The 21,022-nt window shown below is 36.4% G+C and overlaps 1 protein-coding gene across 1 annotated transcript in view; it reads right to left on the bottom strand.

Annotated features, from left to right (window-relative positions):
• The window catches only part of ME1 (malic enzyme 1), a 153,716-nt gene that overhangs the window by 79,248 nt on the left and 53,446 nt on the right, over positions 1 to 21,022 (bottom strand). The window contains exons 4-5 of the mRNA XM_030235890.2: positions 9,783 to 9,858; positions 8,435 to 8,596 (exon numbers count right to left, since the gene is read on the bottom strand). Coding sequence (XP_030091750.1) covers positions 8,435 to 8,596; positions 9,783 to 9,858 — 238 coding nt within the window. The remainder of the gene's footprint in view (positions 1 to 8,434; positions 8,597 to 9,782; positions 9,859 to 21,022) is intronic.

Raw genomic sequence — 21,022 nt, 5'->3', positions numbered from 1 at the left:
GTTTAATAAGAGGTTGACATAAATTCAAAACCAAGTTTCAGTCTCTATAAAAGTCCTCTGAATCACAGAGAGAGACCACACAGACATCTATCAGATGCAGAGAGAGGCAAGTGAAGTGCAAACTGAGTATGAATTCATGTTAGCTAACTTAAGAGCCTTTACTGGATACTTCTACATCTAAACTAGTCTAGGCTCTTTTTATAGTCAACAAATTTAAAAAAATATTAAAAACTATTTAAATATACAATTTATCAGACCCTTTTGAGACACTTCCTCTACAAGAAGCAGCACCTGTTCCCCTTACAAAATTAGCCAGGAGGATTAGCTTAGGTTAAGATGACAAGCTCCAGATCTCTTTTTAAGTCTTTCTGAGCTTACCTAGTTTGGCTCCAGACTCTCAAGACTAATAATTCAAATGCAAGATTACAACTGTCCATTCCAATGTATCCTAAGTATGGGAAAGAAAGAGGCAGAAATATTGCTGCCTTAGTGGGTACACCAGAAAAGTCTAGATTTGGGTTTAGTCCACAGGCAACATGGAAAGGCTGGATGGTTACAAGAAGAGTGCAAATACATCTTTAGTATTTTATGAAAGCATAAGAGAACTTTAGGAAAGGCAATTTAGAATGATGGTGGATGTAAGTCTGGCACTGAAGCATACAACAACATATTATTTTATACAATATGCATCTTAGAAAGATCATATGTACTTGAAAGTCTCCTTTAATTTAATTATACTGGAACAACTGGATGAATTTTTAAAAATGCAGTAACGTTTTGTGGTACAATAACAACAGTAAGTCCCTGGTGAAAAAATAAATCTTTCCCCATCATTTTTTTACGAATTTAGAAAGGACTGTAAGTACTTTTGCTACTGACAGGAAATGAGGATCAAATGAGGATCTTTTACCCTCTATTAGGGTAAAAGAAGATGAGCACCATAACAGTAGTAATGTAAACACAGAATGCCTTTCTACTGCAATAGTTAAGAACAAAAGTCACAACAAGTGACTGCAACAGTAAAGAAAATAGTGTACATATTCCCAAACGAAGAAAAATATTTAAAGAAAATAAATGTTTAAAATCTAGGCCCATTTATATTTGAGTTTTATTGGTAAAAGCACTGGTACTCACAGCTGCTGATGCATGCCTAAAAAAATTATGAGAAAAGCAGCTAAACAAAAACAAGAGAGAAGATGCAATATGCTCCCCTGGGAACACCATGGTAAAGAATAGCAAATGATCTTCTACATTTGAAAATAAGTCAAAACTTTTAACAGCTTTAAATACTGTGGGAAATGCTGTTCCCCTCTGGGCACAATTACTTCATAAAAGGGGTAGGCAATGTTTCGTGTTTCAGCTCTCTTAATATATCATTAGTAGAACGCATTCCCTAGGAAGCAGAAGACATTTGTACAATTTCCTTGAAGGTTTAATATAGCCATGGAAATACATAGTAAGACAGAAGATACAGAAGAAGAAGTAATTAAAAAATTGCAGAAGGCTAGGGACAAAAGATAAACTCAAAGAGGTTGTCTTTAGAAGACTGAAACGCGCTGGAAATCTCAGGTCTTGGGTAAATCTAGATTTATTACTACACTTAAAAATTCTCTACCCATCTGAGTTAAAACTCTGAATAAAAATAAGTTATGAAATTTTCAAGTTGTAAATGTATTACCAGATGTATTGTAGCTATTCAATAAGAGCATTAAAGAGTAAGAAAAGGAAAGCTCTCAAAAATTACTGAAGAACATCAGCTGTCAGCTACTTGTGATCCACTTTAAAATGTCACCCACCAGTCCCTGCAGTGAGGGAAAATGGTGGGTCTTGTAAGTGCCACCCTTCTCCAGAGAATTTTTTAAGTCTGCAAGTGTAATATGGATCCTGGTGTTCATGCTACTTAAATAAAGCATGTTTAGGGGAGATTGATGATGCCATATTTATTTTAGATGTGGATCCTTTGAAATACACCAGAAAGATAACACTAAATCCCTCACTTAACTTTTCAATACTTCTTACCACTGAAGAGAGAATGGAAAAAATTACTCATGTGGAGAAACTAGTATCCAATCACATTGTTTTCTTGCCAACTCAAAGGTCAGGAAGGGGAAGAAAAAGGAATGGTCATCTATTTTCTCCCTTCCTCAAGTGCTGACTGTATACTACCAGGGAAGGCAGTACAGCAGCAAGACCTAAGGGGAAAAAAATTCACTTGTAAAATAAAACTTTAGTGGCCAAGAAAAGTGCAATTATCATTATCTCCTACCAGACTGGCACAGACAGCCAATAACCAAAAAAAAAAAAAAAAAAAAACCAAACAAAACCAAAATAACAAACCACAGAATATTTACTTCATCAATAGTTTTACAAATGATAATGAATGTCTGAAACTCAGCACCATCGAGCCACAGCATTACCTCTGAGCACTTTCCTTAGCCTGACTATTTTGTGGAACATGTAAAAAAGCCTCTTTCCATCACCCACGTTAATTTGGTCAATACCATTTTAACATACCTAAATGAAAAGCTGCACATCTGGAAACCTGTTTTGATCACACAAAGTGTGATGATTTGTATTGCAGAAATATGCAAAAGTACTAGGGAACACACTAGAGAATATAACTTAGAAATGAGATTCTCATATATGCACCAGATACAAAAATAGACTCTTCTTATATAGACAGGACCAACCTCTATTCATAGAATTCAGGAAATGTTACTGCTATGTTACAGTAAAACTGTCACTGAAAGGTCTCCAGTTCTAACAATCATCATTCAAGGGGAAGGCAACAGGACCTTTTTAAAATCAGAGAGTATAATCATTCCCATGACATATTTACTACATTTTAAAAAAACTGCAAAAGTGCCACTACTCTACATATGAATGCAAATTGTGATTGTCTTTTATTTAGAAATTCCTGCAGCTCTGCACAATTTAAATTATTTACTTGACACATTTATATCTTTATATTGATAAGGTATGAAATTGCAGGTTTCCTCTATAATCAGTTTTCTACTGTCCAGGTTTCTATTTTGGTTGAAATATGAATAATAGAAGCAGGCTTGTTTCTGTTTTCTCATCAGTTTTCATTTGAACATTTATGTGTAGGTACTGCTCAAGAATATGAATCTTGGAAGGCTCCTACTAATTCTTACAACAATTGGAAATAATATGGGGAAATACAGAAAGCTAACAGGATAAGCTGAAAAGCTGAGCTTGAATTTGCACCTCAGCTTTTCTGGACTGCATATTCCAGCACAGATGCCTGTCATTCCTCCAGAGGAGTTGGAACTGCCAGCCTGGGCATGCTCATTGACCTATTTAGGGCAACTGTGAGAACCATCACATTCCTGCACTTCAATATTTTAGTAAGTTAAGAGAAAAAAATATTCTAAAGCAAGCATGCAGGAAACAACTTGAAATAGCAACCCACAAGTCTCTGAACTGTCACAGAGGAAGGAGTAGCTGCCCTAGCAGCTCCCTGCATATTTCTCCCTCTTGCGCACTTTTCAGTGCTTAAATCATAGAATTATAGAATTACTTAGGTTGGAAAATACCTTTAAGATCAGTGAGTCCAACTGTAAACTCAGCACTGCCAAGTCCAGCCCTAAACCATGTCTCTAAGCACCACAGCTACAGAGCTTTTAAATACCTGCAGGGATGGGGACTTCACCATTTCCCTGGGCAGTCTGTTCCAATGCTTAACAACCCTTTCTGTGAAGAATTTTTTCCTAATATTCCATCTAAAACCTCCCTGGTCCACTTTGAGGCCATTTTCTCTCATCCTATCTCTTATTACTTTGGAGAAGAGACCAACAGTTCAGATACACATTTTTTAAAAGCAAACTGGCCATTATGATTCATCTGCACATTAAGGGCATATATATGTGACTCATCAGGTTTTTAGCTGTGTCTACCCAGGGCAAGAGAATATTTGTGTGTCCATCTTCCTTGCAGCTATTGCAGCTGCAGCTGGAATGACTTCTGACCCCTGGGCAATTCATATGGCACTGTGCTGGTGCTCAGAGCACCATGATGTCTACTGCTAAAAACTGCCTGTGTAAAAAGTCCTTTCAATATGAGCTTTCCTGGCTCTTCCACATTGTGTAAAGGTACTGTTTGAAAGAGCTGGATGCTTTCTACCTAAGCTGAAATTTGTGGTAAATGGTTTAAATTTAAAACTAACACACACAACCTTTACAATCTCCCACAACTGGCTATTGCCAGTATTGAATTTACACATGTGGTTAGTTTAGAATTGGTCTGGCAGCCATGAACTTGTCAAAGCTTCTTTTCTAAGGTATCAAATAAACACAGTTCTCATTCCTCTGCTAAGCATCCAGTATTAGATTAAAATTTTTATTGTCAAAATAAAGCCTTCCACCATTGGTTTGACTTTTATATAACACAAGGCATCAGTCTTGCTAGATTTCATTACTCCTCTGTCTGGATAACAGTGTTTTAACTAGACCATGTCTCTTTTGTGACCCTTGAACAATGAAATATTGCCTCCAAGTCGCTGATAAAGATATTGAACATTGCAGAGCCGAAAAAAATCCCCTGAGATACCTTAAACCCACAGGTATTTTATTATTCCTCAGAGAAATACATATTTTAAATTGCATTTTCTCCAGTAACACAGGAGTCTTGCTTTGATTTTTCATTAGTCTTGTTTTTTAAAAGAAACAGTAAGAATTCAAATGTCTTTCAAAGGTAAAAAAAAAAGCCAACGAAAATTCTGTAAACTCTCACTGGACCAGGATCATTGCATTTTCAGTAAGAGCCTTACCTTTAAGCTGATCTTCCTGATATTTTTCAATTCATCCCAGATACACCTAAGAAAAAACTAGTACTGCCTCCATACCCAGCTTAGCATGGTACAGAGAAAGCTTTTACCACATTAAAAAAAAAAAAAAAACTGACAAAGCATTATTTGGATATTCTGATTTAAGGATCTTGACAAACTTTTAATTCATTTGCTGTTAATGAAATGGAAATTAGGATTTTTTGCCAAGATAGATAAAACTTACATTTAAGAAGTATCTACCATATTTATAGGGACAATCTAATACTTCCATATGTACCATCACAAAGGAAAAGCATCAGGAAAAACAGAAAACCTCATTCTTACTATTCATAATTATTTTCATTAAGTTACTTTTCTTTAGTGTCTTTTGCTTTTTTACTGCCTGTAAAGATATTTTTTGACCTTGGTTTCTATTACTAGGCTTTGCTGTTCAGTTGGTTTTACTAAACTGCCAGTATTCACATCCCTGTAATCCAGACTGAGTTTTAACAGCAAGGTTTGTCTCAACATTGTTTATTTTGTGAGAGTTTATTTGCATCTTTTAAGCAGAAAACAATCATCACTCTAATTTTGATGTTTAAATATTTCCCTTTGATCCAGCTTGATTGTTTCCATCATCCTTAAACCATCCCTCTTCCAGTGCTGAACACGTGTTTCAGGTACACCTCCACTAAATTGCAGCTGTGTGTATCCTGACAATTGTTCATTTTTCTTCCACAGTCTATTTCTTTAACCATTGTAAGGTGATTTAACATATATCTCTGGGAAATTAGATGAACACTCAGGATCCAGAGATCATAACACCTCAGGATTTCCAGCAACACTTTCATATCAGCACTCAGACTAATGCCTCAGTATGTTTTCATTGCATTGAAATCCCCCCTAAGAAGCACCATCCTCACACCTAAAATATACAAGGCTACTGGTAAGGCATAACTTTTCGTGAGATTGCCATGGTTTACTAGCAGTACTCCAAATAATATTTTAAATGCTTTGAATAAAAATGTTCCTCAGTAATTACTCACCCTGTCAATACCTTACAAAACAGGCCTGTTATTTTTGGCAACAGTCAACACCGCTTCTTTTGGACACTCAGTCCCACACTGACTACATGGAACGATTTACTGGCTTGGTCACATGGGACTTTCTACTAGGTCACGGTTTTAACCATAAATAAGCAGTTTCCATTTCTCTTGCTTATTTTATAGGCAATTGTATAAAAATGCTCTTCTTGCTTCTCTTTTCTTTCCTTGATTTTATGAGTAACAGGATAATATCCTAGCTAAAAATACCTCTGCTAAAACTAACAGTAACAAGGACTTTAATAACCATCTCAAATTGAGTGAGTTACTCCTCAAAGTTAGCGGTTTGAGTTCTGTACAAAACAAAACAACACAGGATGAGAGCTTGTGAAGTTGGGGATTTTTGCAATTTGCTTTTGAATTAGAATTAATCTTTACGGAGAATTTGCACGTTGGGCACCTCTGCATTATAGCTGCCAAAAGTACATTTTTAAAACTTCCTTTGAAGCAGGGAGGCCCCCACAGAATGGGAGAAGGAACTAATCTAAATGGAAAACATCTGCACATTTAAAAAAACATGTTCAGCATAATTATTATTTATATATGCACAAGTTGCAAGAGTGATTTCTATTGTGTCTTAGTATGGAAAATCCTGACTACACTAAGAAAATACAGCCTAAAAAATACACTTATTTGTTCAAGAGATTTAGCTTTAAAGATAAGGAATTGCACTGCAATCCCATGCCAGCTAGGTCTAATATAATCAGCTTAGCCAGCAAAATGTGGATGCTTTTCAGTCATTTCAGTTCTCTATAGTGACTCATCAACATGAACATAAGTGTTAAGGAGAGAACAGGGATGTGCCACTAGGTGAGAGGAAGGGTGTTGAGGGAAGAAACTAAGAGAGGTGGTGCCATAGGATCCCTGACTTTGAGTAAAGAAGCCTGAGAACTATATCCAAGCTCCCATTAATGAATACTATCAGGCCCATGTCATGTAATCAGCTAAGAAGTACAGCAATAAAGTCACACCTGTTCACATCCCAAGAGCCAGAGGTCTCAATCCCTATGGTCCTAATAAGAAGCCATATCCCAAAATGAAAAAAAAACAAACAAAAGGCATCCTCCTGATCAGAAGGTATTTCAGAGCATCAACAAAGTTCAGGGCACACAAATTTTATGCACATTGTAATATTTTGTGTGCCACTCCTTCACAGACATTGAACTCAATGCTTAATCACAAGAACAGTGACATGAAAGTTGGGCTACTAACATGAACAAGCCCGTTATGCTGTTGCTGTGTGTGTATATATAGATGTTTGATATCTTTCAAGCAAATAATATGCTACAAAAAATTTAAAATTACAATGAAACACAGGCATAAAAGCAAAATTAAAAGCCTACTGAAGTACCAGAAGTAGCCAACACAATTAACTGCCTAGAAACATTCATTATTAAATTACAAAACTGGCCCAACTGCTCAAAACCAAAAACTCTGCTCAAACCTACAATAAAAATATTTTATAGCTAATGAGACTTATATGTAAATTGATATGGCTACTTGCTACACTGTTCAGATACATCTCACAAGAAAGCTTGTCTGCTTTTAGAAGGGGGCTCTGGTGGGACACAGAGAGAGGGAAGCAGATATTTTTTGTTCAGTAATGCTTTCATCATTATCGTGTCTAAATGACCCAGCTGGGGCAGGGGTGAGGGTGTGTGTTTAAAGCTGAAGATGCACACACCCAACCCAACAGTCCCAGCTAAAGCTAAATTTACTGGTGCAGGAATGCTTTGCTTGGCTATAATACACATAAATCTCTGATCCATTTATCATGCATAAAGTTTAACACATGTATCACTTATAATACAATATCTTTACTTCTACAAAAGTGTAAAAATACACTGCAGGTGGTTTTCTTTTTAGTTTGATATCATATGGAGTCTTCAAGTACAAAAATATTCTTTCAGACAAAAAAAAAGGGAAAGATAAAGGCCAAGTAATTAACCAGTAATCCCAAGAGTACTGGAAAGAAGAGAGCCACTTTCCAACAAGTTTAAATCTCTGAATTTCACATACATGGGAAGCCAAGTTAAAGAGGGTACGGTCCACCTACTAGAAGCACTAGAACCTCACTTGGGGAAAATTTACAGTGATTTTATAACTAAAGGGAACATACAACTAAATTACATAGACACCCCTACCCAGCACAGATCAGACTACAGCCTCAAACAGTTCACCAAAATGAGGGGCATAGTTATTCTGAATCTGAATTCAAAATTCACACTGAAAAACACTGCAGAGAAATTCTGCGACAGGAGTGGAGAAAGAATGCTGCCTTGAATTATATTTTATCTCTATCATCCTCCTCTTCTTGAGACCAAATTACCTATATCATAGTTTAACATGTACAGTATATGCAGCACAGTTTTAGATGTGCTTAATTACTTGAACATTACAGAACAGTCTACACTGCACATTAGGATGAGTATATCTACGCTGTATATTAGGATGAGACATTTTCCTTATGACTTTTTAATTTGCACAGAATCAAAGCCAGTATTGTAACAAAAAACCCCTCACTACACCTCAGAAAAGGATTTACCTCATTATCTGTTCCCACATCCAACATCACTGGTAGACACTCATGAGGTTTTACTCCTCCACATGCTGTATAAAGTGCCAGTTTACCAACAGGAATGCCCATTCCATAACAGCCAAGGTCTCCAAGCCCAAGAATACGTTCACCATCAGTCACCACAATAGCCTGGAGGAAGAAATGAAGGCACTTTAAAAATCTTCCTTGCCTGTATGTATGAAGTATTCAATTATTTTCTTACCATCATTTTTAAATTTTACACGTAAAAACTGTAACAGATGCAAACAAATCAATAGTACAACAAAACTAAAAAGTTGTTTTATTATATTTTACTGTGGTTTTGTTACACTATTTTAGAATCTTGCTTCACTGTAAATGGGACTTTCATACAAATCTTTTAAGAATACACAAGAGAGGTATTTAGTATTACATTACAAGAGAACTGGCATTGTTCCCTCTCACATTTTTCTGTCAACAGTATGAAAACAGAATAGGAAGGGAAAGGAAGTTATCCACAAAAAAAGAAGAACCACAAACTTCTGGGTTTTGTCATGTCTGTTTTCAGCAGAACGAGAGCCAGTCACTCCTACTGGCCTTTGTCAGGGCTGTCTACAGGCACCTGGTTCTTACCCTTCAAAGATGTATGTCTTCCTCCCTTGAGTAAATAACATACTCCATCAGTCTTATACATATGATGAAGCATGTGCTCTCATTGACAGAAATATATTAATTTAGTAAACCCCCAAAACTGTCTATGTTAATAAGAAAGACTTTTCATAATAAAGGAGAGAAGTGCTCAGTATGGCAAACAGCTGACAACACAATAATTTTCTTGTCACACTCGTTAGCAAGCCATTTTCGTTGGAAATTAAAGATTTTTTTAAAGAGAGATCTGAAGCACTTTAAGTGGAGAATGATTAACTCAAACTCTAGAGTGGGATTGCCAAGAGATCATGTGGAGTCTCTACCCCTGGAGGTACTCAAAACTCAAAGGCTGGAGATTGCTCTGAGTAATCTGTCCTGGCTGACCTTGTTTGAGCAGGAGGATGGCCTAGATGAATGCCTTCCTACCTCAACCATTCTTTGATTTCCTGAAATGCAGAAAAAGCATTCAGGATATTTTTTTACATAATATTCAATGCAATTGACCAATTAATCAGTAAAGGACACCTATAGCTAAAAAGCTGTTTAAATGCTTCAAACTTTGGCTATAACGGCATTCTTTCTGTTGAAAAAATGAATTAAGAAATCACCAAAAAAGAAACTGATAAAAAGCATATAAAAAAGATCTTAACCAATTCATCTCGGGTACAAAACAGCATCTGCTTTGTTATGCAACTAAAACTGTACTTACCTTGATGACACTTTCTGGCCAGGATTTAAGCATTGTAGCAATGTGACCCCGGTCATGGATAGAAATAAAAAGGCCTCTGCAAATAAAAAAATACTTTTCATATAAACAGGTAACTAAATAAGTATAAATCAATTTAATAGAAATAAAGTACTTATAGTTAAATCAAATAACATATTAAACCTATGCAAATGTGCTCCTAACATACATCAGTTCAGTACTAAGAGCTTGATTTTGTATGAATAAGTAAATTAATCATCTGCATTTAGAATTCATAGAACAAGTAACCAGTAAAGCTTTACTGAGTAGAGAAAACCTTCTAAGAGTCCTTTCTGAAACCAATGCACTCAGAACTTGGTCTGTTCAAATGTGTTCATTAGTTGCCCCTGATCACAAAATGAGTTCCTTCTATGACAGTGATCCCTACTGCCCCAGCAGCCCTAACATTTACAAAAAAGAACAGGCCAAAGCTTTAAGCTGTGAACAAAACCTGAAATAAGCCAGATATTATCATTACATAAAATATATCAGGAGGATTCAGTTATGTGTTTGGAAAACAGCTTACCTATTTCATTAGATTGCCATTTTGTGTCCACTCAAAGTTAATTTAATTCCATTTCTTATCTACTTTTTTCATGTGAGATGGTGGAAAAATGCAATCTCTCAAAACCCATGAATGCACTTAAATGCAACCTCTCAAAATCCACAAAGGAAACATCAAGGAAGAAGCCCATGCCAAAGATGTCTTCTTGTAATTACATTTTGCATTACTAAGTATAAGGCATCATCATCTAGAATTATTCTGAAACATTTCCTGTTGCCCATTTAAAAAATTTTAAAGCTAAACTTAGAGAAAATTATTGAAAAAATAATTGAAATCTTAAGTCTACCAGAATATGACCTAATTTTCAAACAAGTGGATCTTCTAGGTCTAAATAAACTAATAAATCAGGAAAATGCTTATCAGCTATGACTGCACATATACCAAGTCAAGCAAAAAATCTCCTACAGTGTTAAATGTGTACTAACCAAGAGAGCAAAATTAGGCAAACATTATATTTAATCTCATATGTTTAAACGTTTCAAACATATTAGATGATATGTTTGCATATAAATTATTAGATTATATGTTTGCATATAAGTTTCATATTTAATATTTAAGTGTCTTCTTTCCTTCTTTGATGTCAAAAATACACAACTGAAATTCTTTTTTATTTAGGAAAAAAAGCAATGTAAGCTCTGCTGTGAGTAACCAAAGTATTTAATTTTAGAAATTTTCCCCTAGAACTAGAAATTCTCTAATCCTGGCATTTCTAATTCATTCTCCTTCTGTGTCAATTTCCTATATTCAGAACTAACACACACAGGCTGGATGTTAAAGTATCTCAGTTGTTTCTTTCAGCAAATTCATTTCTCCATCCCATTGGAGGCAACAGGTCTTCAGGGACAGGAGGGTTAATTTTACCACACTTTTGAAAAGTTCTGGTATTTACTGCACACAAGCATATCTACTTGTGAGCCAGCTACCTGAAAAAAAGATGTTCCTTAACAGTGGAATCCATAAAACAGCAAAGAAAAATACATGCTTCCTTTCTGATGTATTGTACTGTGCATAATTTTATAAAACAGCCTGTAAACTGTTAAATCATAAAGTGCATCTTATCAAAATTGCTAGCCTCCAGAGACAGCTGTGACAGATGAGTGTGTGAAAGCAAGCACAGAGTGCTGGAAGAAAGCGATCTTGTGGGATCACTCCTCTCCTTGTCTCCATTCTCCAATTTATACCAACCTAATAGATTTGTGTTAAATGAAGCAAGATTCTGTATTGATTTTCTAAAGAGTCAGAGCCCAGCCCAGTGTGCCTAAATGCCCTCTTCCTTGCAAGCTAGGGAGAGAGGTCACCATGAAATAAATTCCCCAGCTGAGGAAAATAAAGGCAGGGTGGCTACTCCAGAAGGAATTTTGTTAGAACATTTGTAAGGACCTTTGAATAAGTATTGAGAGCGTATTTCAAAAATCTGTTCAAGCAGGATCAGATTCAAGCCACAAAGGAAAATAGAAGCTGAAGTGTAAATAGTGATGTCAAAAGCATTCCACTCCCCTCTTTCTCCCTTTCCCTCCATTATTTCTGTAGTTTAGTAGGACATTTCTGGATACACTGGCCTGACCAAGAAGTTGCTCTTAAATTTAAGGGAACAGAATAAGAGAAACGAGTTTTTGTGTTCATTTATCTGGATCTCTTTTCATTATCCTTCATTTCTTAAACTAAAACACTTTTCTTCTGTAAGGTACTCTCTGCAAGTAGGTACACCAGGTTGGTAAGAGGAACCCTGACTTGCATAGGTGTCAGGCACAATAATACTCAGCTAGTATTTACTGGGACTGAATTCACTGGCAATTCTACCTGCAGACAGCCACCAAAAGGTTGCACTACGAGTGGGTTTTTTTCTTTTCCATGATGTCATGCCACAGCAAACTGCACAGGTTTATTTTAAGTGGGATAGGGCTGAGGAGCTGAAAAGATGGCCAGCAATTTGGCTACCTAGCAGACATTATAGTTATTTTGGGGCTGTCATAGCACAGCTACAAGAAGAATGAAGCATGGGGCAAGCTAGATGATTTAAACTGGATTCAGTTCTACATGGATTTCAATCAGGAAATATGACTGAATTATCCATTTCAGTATAATGTTAATGATGAAAATAAGCATGGTCATGCCAGTGTGCGTGATGCACACCCTGCTCTGCTGGACGAGGAAGAGATGGCCTGCAGGATGTGCACTTGTCTGAAAAAGCACTTCAGGATGGGGCCACTAAAGCAGATGGACAAGTAATAAATATAATGACATGGAGAAAGAAGCAAGATACAGGGAAAATATTATGGGGAAGAATATGCTGCTTGTTTTTCAGCACGCACATATTCACATTTCTAAGAAGAAATGCAACTCATGAGGAAGCAGGATTAAGTTCTCTTGCAACATTTTCAGAGCACACCATGTTGGCAAGCTCACTGGAAAAGCAACTGTAGGTTTTACAACACAGTGTGGTCCTTTCTATTTTAATTGGTATCTTGGTTATACATACTATCTTTTCTTGCAAGGCAAGAAGGCTGATCACCAAAACTGCAAGTTAAAACTGTTCTGAAGCTTGCAGTCTCAGAACAGTGTTCTAATGAAAGTGTTCATTTTGAACACAATGCAGTACAGATTCTCTTGCCTAAGCACATATGACAGAACTCGCCTAAGAACATATGCAGAAGTGCTCACACAGAACCATTAGCCCCAGTGAGCCCCCAGCTCAGCACTGGCTGATACCAGCCCAGCCAAAGCAAGCACTGCTACTCACACCCACTTCAGCTAGCCAGAAAATGTATAAAACTACAGCAGAGGAATAATTAGGCAAAGCAGTAACTATGCCTCCTTTCTTCTCATCACACCAGCAGTAAGATTGAAGAGTAAAGGAGGGAGCCCACATGAGGACATCAAGATCCACTCAACAAAGGGTGGATCTATTTTGGGTCACTGAGCTCACTGCACTGTAGCAAATTTTACCAGTTATGTAGAGGTCATTTTACAGCACATGATTTGGGTCTGTTTTATTAAAATTCTCATCTTTGAGAACAAAGTCAACAGAATTAAATGGAGCATTTGTTTATTATGTTTTGAGGAAGCAATGATCTACCAGCAAAGTATTTGTCTATTTTCTATTAAAGAACAGTTTAGGAAAATGTGTCACTGTAACAGAATAATCCTTTCTTTCCTCTTCTTATAACAACAGGAGGCAATCTTAACATGTCTCAGAAAATGCCAAACATGTTTAATGAAAAGAAGTTCAGACTTTTCTCACAACCCTACATATTCAAGACTGTTATTTGAATTATGAACTGTACATAGAGTTACAGTAGAGGTGACTTCACTTCCCCAGGCAGCCTAAACCAACATGCTTAATAATAATAACAAAAAAAAAAAAAAAAAAAAAAAACAAAAAAAAAAAAAAAACCACAAAAAAAAAAAAACAGGGGCAAGACAAACTTTATTTCTGAGCCTAATCTCTTGCAAACTTCTGCACTTCTGCACTTGGCAAGAAACAGGTAAACTACTTAACTACTTCCCTGGTCCCCACTGAAATTCCCTTGTATTTTTAAAATCACAAAAAGCAATACAAAATTTGTACTAGGAATTAAGAGTACATATATCCTCCCCAAAGAACATTCTGCTATTTTTTCACCACATTTCCAATTGTAACTGTTCAATGTGGTCTCATTTCTTCACATAAAACATCCTCAAAGTTTTCATTACACCTTACCATAGCAGGTTCCTTTGCATTGCAAGACCACTGAGGCCTAATAAATACAAGGGATGGGCTGATTAAGAAATGCAGCTGCTGACAGCTTTGTTTATTTTCTTTACCTTTCCCTTTGTACAGTGATGAATTTCATTACTTTGCAATACACAGTTATGTTTTTCAATATATAAAATAGTTGATGCTGAAATAGCAGCTGCTACTGACTGTCAGCCTGAATTCATCTGTGTTAAAGAAACCTGGGCTTTACATATTCTAGATGAGGCACACTCAAATTATATTTAAACAGAAAAATTTTTAAGAAGAAAAATAAAGACTAAATCCAAAACAAAAATCAAAAATAGGACAGGAACATTAAAACCTCTGAAAGTGTGGAGCTATACATGAGTAAGATGTAGTTCATAAAAAAGTAAATTCTAGCAGCATATGAATGACAGTGAGGGTAAGATACTAATATTGAAAAGATATAAAAGTTTATAAATATTATGTATTTTCATGCTTAGCATTTGGTTTTGTAAATGACTACTGATTATAAAATTTATTTTGTAGAAGACATCAAATACTCTGAAAGACAGATGCTAATATCTGCCAACTCCACTTTGCTATACATAAAAGAATAATAAAAGCCTCCAATATTTTTATAGCGACTCAAATGCCCAATTTGGCTTAAGACTGTGGGGAAATTATTAAAATACAGAAAATCACAGTCTTCATAATCCCTGTAAATGGGAAATGCTTATGTCAAGGGGTCTGAACAGTCTATTTTCAGCTTCAGGAGCAAACCAGCATTTATTATTTCAAGAATCTCTTCTGAAAAACACTGTTTCGTGACAGTCTTTATCCAGTGTTGGCAGCCTCTGTAGCATTCTTTCCCATGCCCAAGTCCATCAAAGCTGCTCATCAATCCCTGTTAGTGAGTGTCATGCTCCAATAGCCACTACAGCTAAAAATAACATCTACAGAGAAGAGAGAAGTACATTTGGACCGTTTACAGAACCATACAGTATCCAATGTGAATGAGCCTCTAAAGCAGGAAAGTGATAAAGTTAACCCGAAAGCAGCTGTAAGCTGGCATTTGAAAATATTACTTCAGGGGAATGAAGTTTTAGAAAAGAAAGGACAAGGCTTGGAGAAATAAAAGGTACATAACTTTAGTGACACAAAGATTCAGATGCTGGGAAAATCTCTTAGTACAAACGTTAAAACATTATTTTAAAATCAATACTAATGATAAAATAATTAAAATACAACTGGGGTAGATAGCTACTTAAGATTATAATTTTTCTGATGCAAGCCCCAGCGAGTCGCAGTGCTCTCGATGCTGCCAGAAGTGAATACAGTATCCACACTATGCTCAAGCCTGCCCAGGATCTTCAACTAGAGTCCATGGCTCTGCCTTGTTTCTTTGACAAATGACAATGGACACTGTGTGCTTCAAAGAGACTGATCCAGGTGGCACTCAGTCAGAAGAGCTTATTCAAACAACCCCAGGGGTTCCAAGAGGTTCCACATAAAACTCCTTCTGCCCACATCTCGGGTTTACCCAGAAAACCAGCTTGAGGTCTCAGCACATTCCCTTTTCGACCTCATGTGGGATTAGGGAAGCAGGGAACCAGGGGCTGCTATTCCACAATTTACAGCATGGTGAGTTATGAAACTTGCTGTAACAGTCCTGATACACGCGCAGCCAGGGGCCAGATCACACACACATTGCCCCATCTGCCCTTCTGCACCTGAAACAGGCTCCAGAGCTTGCATACAGCATACATTTTCTAAATTGTAACACAAGAGAGTGGGTGACAGTGAAAAAAAAATTGGAAGCTGCCCATAGCAGTACAGACTGAAGGCAAATTACAAAGGAACAGAGACAAAACCTGTACCAGTCCTGTCTTACTACTTTTCTCCAAAAGCTCTGGACTTTTTCACCCCCTTGAGATTCTTGCTATCAAAGCATGTAATCTCTACATTATGAGTTTGAGTGTACACAGATTTTTGAAAAAAAACATCTTTTTTTCTTGAAACATTTTGCTTTTACTCTGCAAAATGCCAATCAGATAGGCTCCAGAAGCAGGCAAAAAAGTCAAGGCTTTGGTACAATAAAAAGCAACCCAATGAAGTAATTCCTCGACTGCTCTGATTCAACCCCCAAAAAATTACATTGAATAAATAATCAGAATAACAGCATTACAAGCCTTACCCTGGAAAACTTTAAAACCAGTTTTACATGGTACCAAGTATAATTATAGCTTAACACTTCACTAATAATCAAAAAATCTCTAGTTAATTTTGGAAACCATAATGTTCACCTCACACTATACTAAAAATACTTCATGGAAATAAAAACTTAATGGACTTAGTCATTGCAGACGTTTTGCATTACTCATATAAAATACTCTTTACTCTATATCTAGATATCTAACACTGTTTTTCATTTAGTGCCTCGCCTCCTCTACATGCACAGCATTTTGTGGTATGATTGTCCAAACTAATGATACATCCTTTTCATACAGAAAAAGACTGAATCAAATAATATTTTTATAGTTACTCCGTAAAATATGAATTTATTGACTTTATTATATTCCTAAAGCATCACTAATCTAGACAATCAGCTTTTACATACTGTTGTTTAACCATACAGCAGCAATTCAATGGGATGTGTTTGTTTGCAAAGGAAAAGGCAGACTCTGCAAAACACTATGGTTTAAGCACAGGAGCTTTTTTGCTCCAGAAGCTACTTAAATTCCCCTGAAAGTTGCTCAACAAATAACTTAATTACTAACACTCTAATGGGCACAAATAGAAGTATTTGAAGACTGTGAATGAGAGAATGGTTTACCAGAGCCAGACCCATTCATTGTTAAGACAAAAAATTACCTCTGTTCTGTTTCAATAGTTATCATGTTTGTATTATTTTATGCTGATGTTAACTGTGTAGAAAGCCATCAACAAACATCAACCATGTTATCTACTAAGAATGTTGCAATGCTGGTGATGCTTTTCTAAAAAAAACAACTTTTAAATGCTACTTGAAATAACTGTGAAATACTTGAACAAGTGAGATCACTGTCCTATTTACTTCAATAACTTGCGCTGCCTTAGCTCATTGGAACATGGAAAATTTCCTGTATTTAGACAATAATATGTCCTTTAAAGCCTGTTAACTGACCTTTAAATCACCATAATTTGCTCTTGGTAACTATTAACCAGGACAAAAGTGAAGGCTTATTAAAAAATGCTTATTCTTATGGCATATCCTACCCAACTTCAATGAAAAAGTCACTTCTGAAATGAGACACTATCTTCCTTTAAGAGGGCTGACACTAACTGCTGAAAATGAACACTCTGAAAAAGTACAAATCTCCCTTTACCATTTGCACATTTTGAAAAATACAAACAAGCTGATGAGCAGCACTATTTTTGTACTTACTTCCTGCTAAATTTATAGCATGAATGAACGTATGAGGCAGACCAAATTTTTAGTACTGTGTTTAATAACAACTTTTAAACATGGAGAAGACACCTGCAGGTCCAGCTCTATCTCAGACAGGAAAACTGAGAAGCAGCATGATTATTCTTAAGACTTATGTAATCTGATGTTAACAAAGTTCCAACACACCAGTTGTTTTCTGAAATTCACTCACAGAAGTATTAATATTTTTCCAGAAAAACCCAGGACATATATATTACCTATACAAAACAGTTTTATTCATAGGAATTGAATATATTTAAGAAAAAAATAATGGTTTTCTGACTCAATTAAAAATCACTAGAAGCCTTTATCATAAAATTTGAGAAAATAATTATAATAGATGGAAACCCAAGGAAACATTTTGGGCATTAAAAATCTGTAATATATCTGGCCACTGTGCTAAAAATTAACCTCGTCCATCAGAGGCAAATAGCCTTATACTTTCCCTCCTTTTTATAAAAATTCAGTCATGACCCCATGTAAAGATTTTCATTTCATGAAGTCAGGATCAACATTTTAGAAAAAACACAGCATGCAACAATCCCAGCTAATACAACTGAATATTGCTGTTCTTCACTACACACATACAGGAAACTAATCACAGGATAGGGAATGGCCCTAGTGAGGAGTCAGAGCCAGTCCTATGGGGTGATGGAGTATTCAAATAACATCATTTAGCAGTCACAACAGAAGAATTTCTGAAACGTCACTGGGGAGCTTCCAGCCTCTTCAAGGAATCAAAGGCTAGAGTCTAGTGTCAGAAATCACACAAGCTTTTTTGAGGACAGTGCGTTTGGAAGCCTACATGCCACATTTTATGTCATCTTTCAAAGATGGCATTTGTTTCACTCTAAGACTGAATGAACAAGCCAGTTACCAAATGACTGGCATTACAACCACCCTCATGAAGAATCCCATTTCAATGCATGAACTGGAGCACTGTTACATTCTATGTTAAGTGGCAAAGTAAAAGCAGAAATAGGCAACTTGCTTGAAGAATAAGGCAAAACTTTTTCAATAAACTATTTTTTTGAGAATGACAAGTTCCCCATACTCATAGACTACTTATTCATGAAAAATAAAAACATTATTAATTGAGCAGAAAGCAAACCATGTTCTGTATTTTCATTGCCAAAGATAAATATCTATGTGTCATGTTTAAGAAGCTCCCTTTGGATGACCAAGGGAAACTCTCAGACATACTGTTGCCTAAAAGAGGCTGTATGAATAACCTGACAATCTACATACAGTGCAGCAAACCTGTACACTCATATGTGCTTAGAATAAATCTAAACAACACTAAAAGTTAAAAGCAACCAAAAACACCCTCTGATACAACAAAGCTGTCATAATATTGTGAACTTTTGAAATGGAAATGTGCTGCTCTGTCTCTGTAAGCTGCATTACAGCTTCATCTCAGGAACAGGGAGCTCTTCCTTTAGGTGAAAAATTCCACCAGAATGCCGAAAACAATAGTTAATTTCAGTATACCAGAGTAATAAAACGAAGTTGTGAGAGCCCCTAAACTCCCTTCTTCTTTAAGACTAAACAAAAATTCATGTCAAAAGTAGTCACTTTGGAAATTCAGAAGCAAAAGTGAGAACTAGCTTTTGACCATCTTCATGCCAAAGGTACGGGTTCTAATTAAGTACAAACTGCAGCTTGCTTTTCTTTTCTTGTATTTCTCAGTAAATGTTTCCCTTATTTCTACCAGTTGATTTAAGCCTTCCATATCACTCTCTGTCCTCAGCTGGAAGTTCTTGCTTTTCTTATGAGAATGACTTGCTTTGTTCAGTTTATGCACATTCATCTATCTGATCTATGCTCCCAGCAGGCCCTTACCTACCATCTTCTAAAAGATAGTGGATTTCCTGCATGTGGCTTAATCACCTAATAGCCAAAAAGCAGAAGTGACATTCAGTGCCACCACTTAACTCAAAGAGCAGTGGTCAGGACGTCAGATGCCTCGCAAACCTTTCTCCACCCGGCAGCAAATTACATGATGTTACTGCTACTCTACAATAGATCAGGTAATGATACTCTGACCTAGTATTTTTAAGTGTATTATAATTAACACTGCAGCTGTAAAACTCTGCTAAAAAGGGATGAAAGCACCTTGCAAGAAATAAAAGGGTCCACTTCAATCCCAAAACTTTTTTTCTTGTCTTTTTCAGAAGCCTCCTATGCATATTGCTCTCCCAAATGTTGTATGTAAAAAGTTCCTGGACCAAAACATCTAGCCATAAATACAGAGAGAAACAAGATATATTACAACACACAATCATCCCATATATTATGCTCTTAAAGGCTGAAAATATTTATGCTTTGTCTTCACTTTTGACTTTTCATTTTTCATTTTAAGACTTGACTATCTTTTTAGAAAGCTTGTAGATAGACACAGAAAACTGTGATGTTAGAATAGCCAAGCTACTGCAAAGCTGCAATGATTTTACTAGGGTTTTTCCTTCCTCTTTGGACTTTGCCAAATACAGTTATAGGAATTACTGTAGGAGTTTTTTTTAAAGCTACTAAATATCTTGTATTAGAAATACAACAATGAGACAGTGTTGGACTGCTGAGTAATGACAGCATTTTGAACAGAGAAGCTGCTGAATGGGGAAGCAGGGGATTTGGGTGGTGCCAAAGGACGTGCAACAAATGTACAGAAAATGGGAGCTGGAGAAATTCCAGTGTAAGCACTGAACCAGGACACCCCTAAAGGAAGACATCCTCTGGGCATGGGCTGGGATATATACAGAATGAGCTAATAGAGCAGTGTAATGCTTCTAAATCACTGGCATCTCATCTGAATACTACTGGTACCTTGTTTGCAGTATCAGATGATAACATCAGGAATTACTGGGGACATGGAAAACTCTTTGCATAGAAGGACAGGGTAGGATTCCTCTATCTCTAAGAAAATTTTTAATATTAAAACAAAACAAAAACCTGCACTAGATTTTTATCAGTCAAATATAACAGTTCTCTGCTACAAGCTCATGTTACCAATACAAAAATCCCTACTGCTGGTGATACCTAATTGTAAACACATGCAGCAACACCATTTATTTTTCATCCCACTGATATCTGGAAGTTAGCTCTTTACCTTCCCCTGCATAGCCCTGAGAAGGGAGAAAAAAGATACCAAGACGTTTTTCTTTGTACTTCCCAAGCAATGAGTTGCAAGGTGTTTGTTTTCTGTTGCAATTGTCTGTTTGCTCATGTGATACAAGCTGCTACTGTCTGGGCTGCCCTAAATGAGTACTAGAATAGTGCAGAATCTCAGTCCATGGAGATGGATACAATACACAAACTACTGTAAAAAGCAAGCTACAACTTCAGGGCTGTCCCAGGCAGAAGAGAGGCAACTGTATCTACCATTCTGTATGAAAGGAAGGATGGAGGAATGTCATTTGCAGACACTGCATGGGATTTGATAGACTGTCCTTGAAAAGATATTGAACTAAGGAAAG

Source organism: Serinus canaria, chromosome 3 (genome assembly GCF_022539315.1).
Source record: "Serinus canaria isolate serCan28SL12 chromosome 3, serCan2020, whole genome shotgun sequence".
NCBI classification, from domain to species: domain Eukaryota; kingdom Metazoa; phylum Chordata; class Aves; order Passeriformes; family Fringillidae; genus Serinus; species Serinus canaria.
This window is presented reverse-complemented; position numbering and strand designations above follow the sequence as displayed.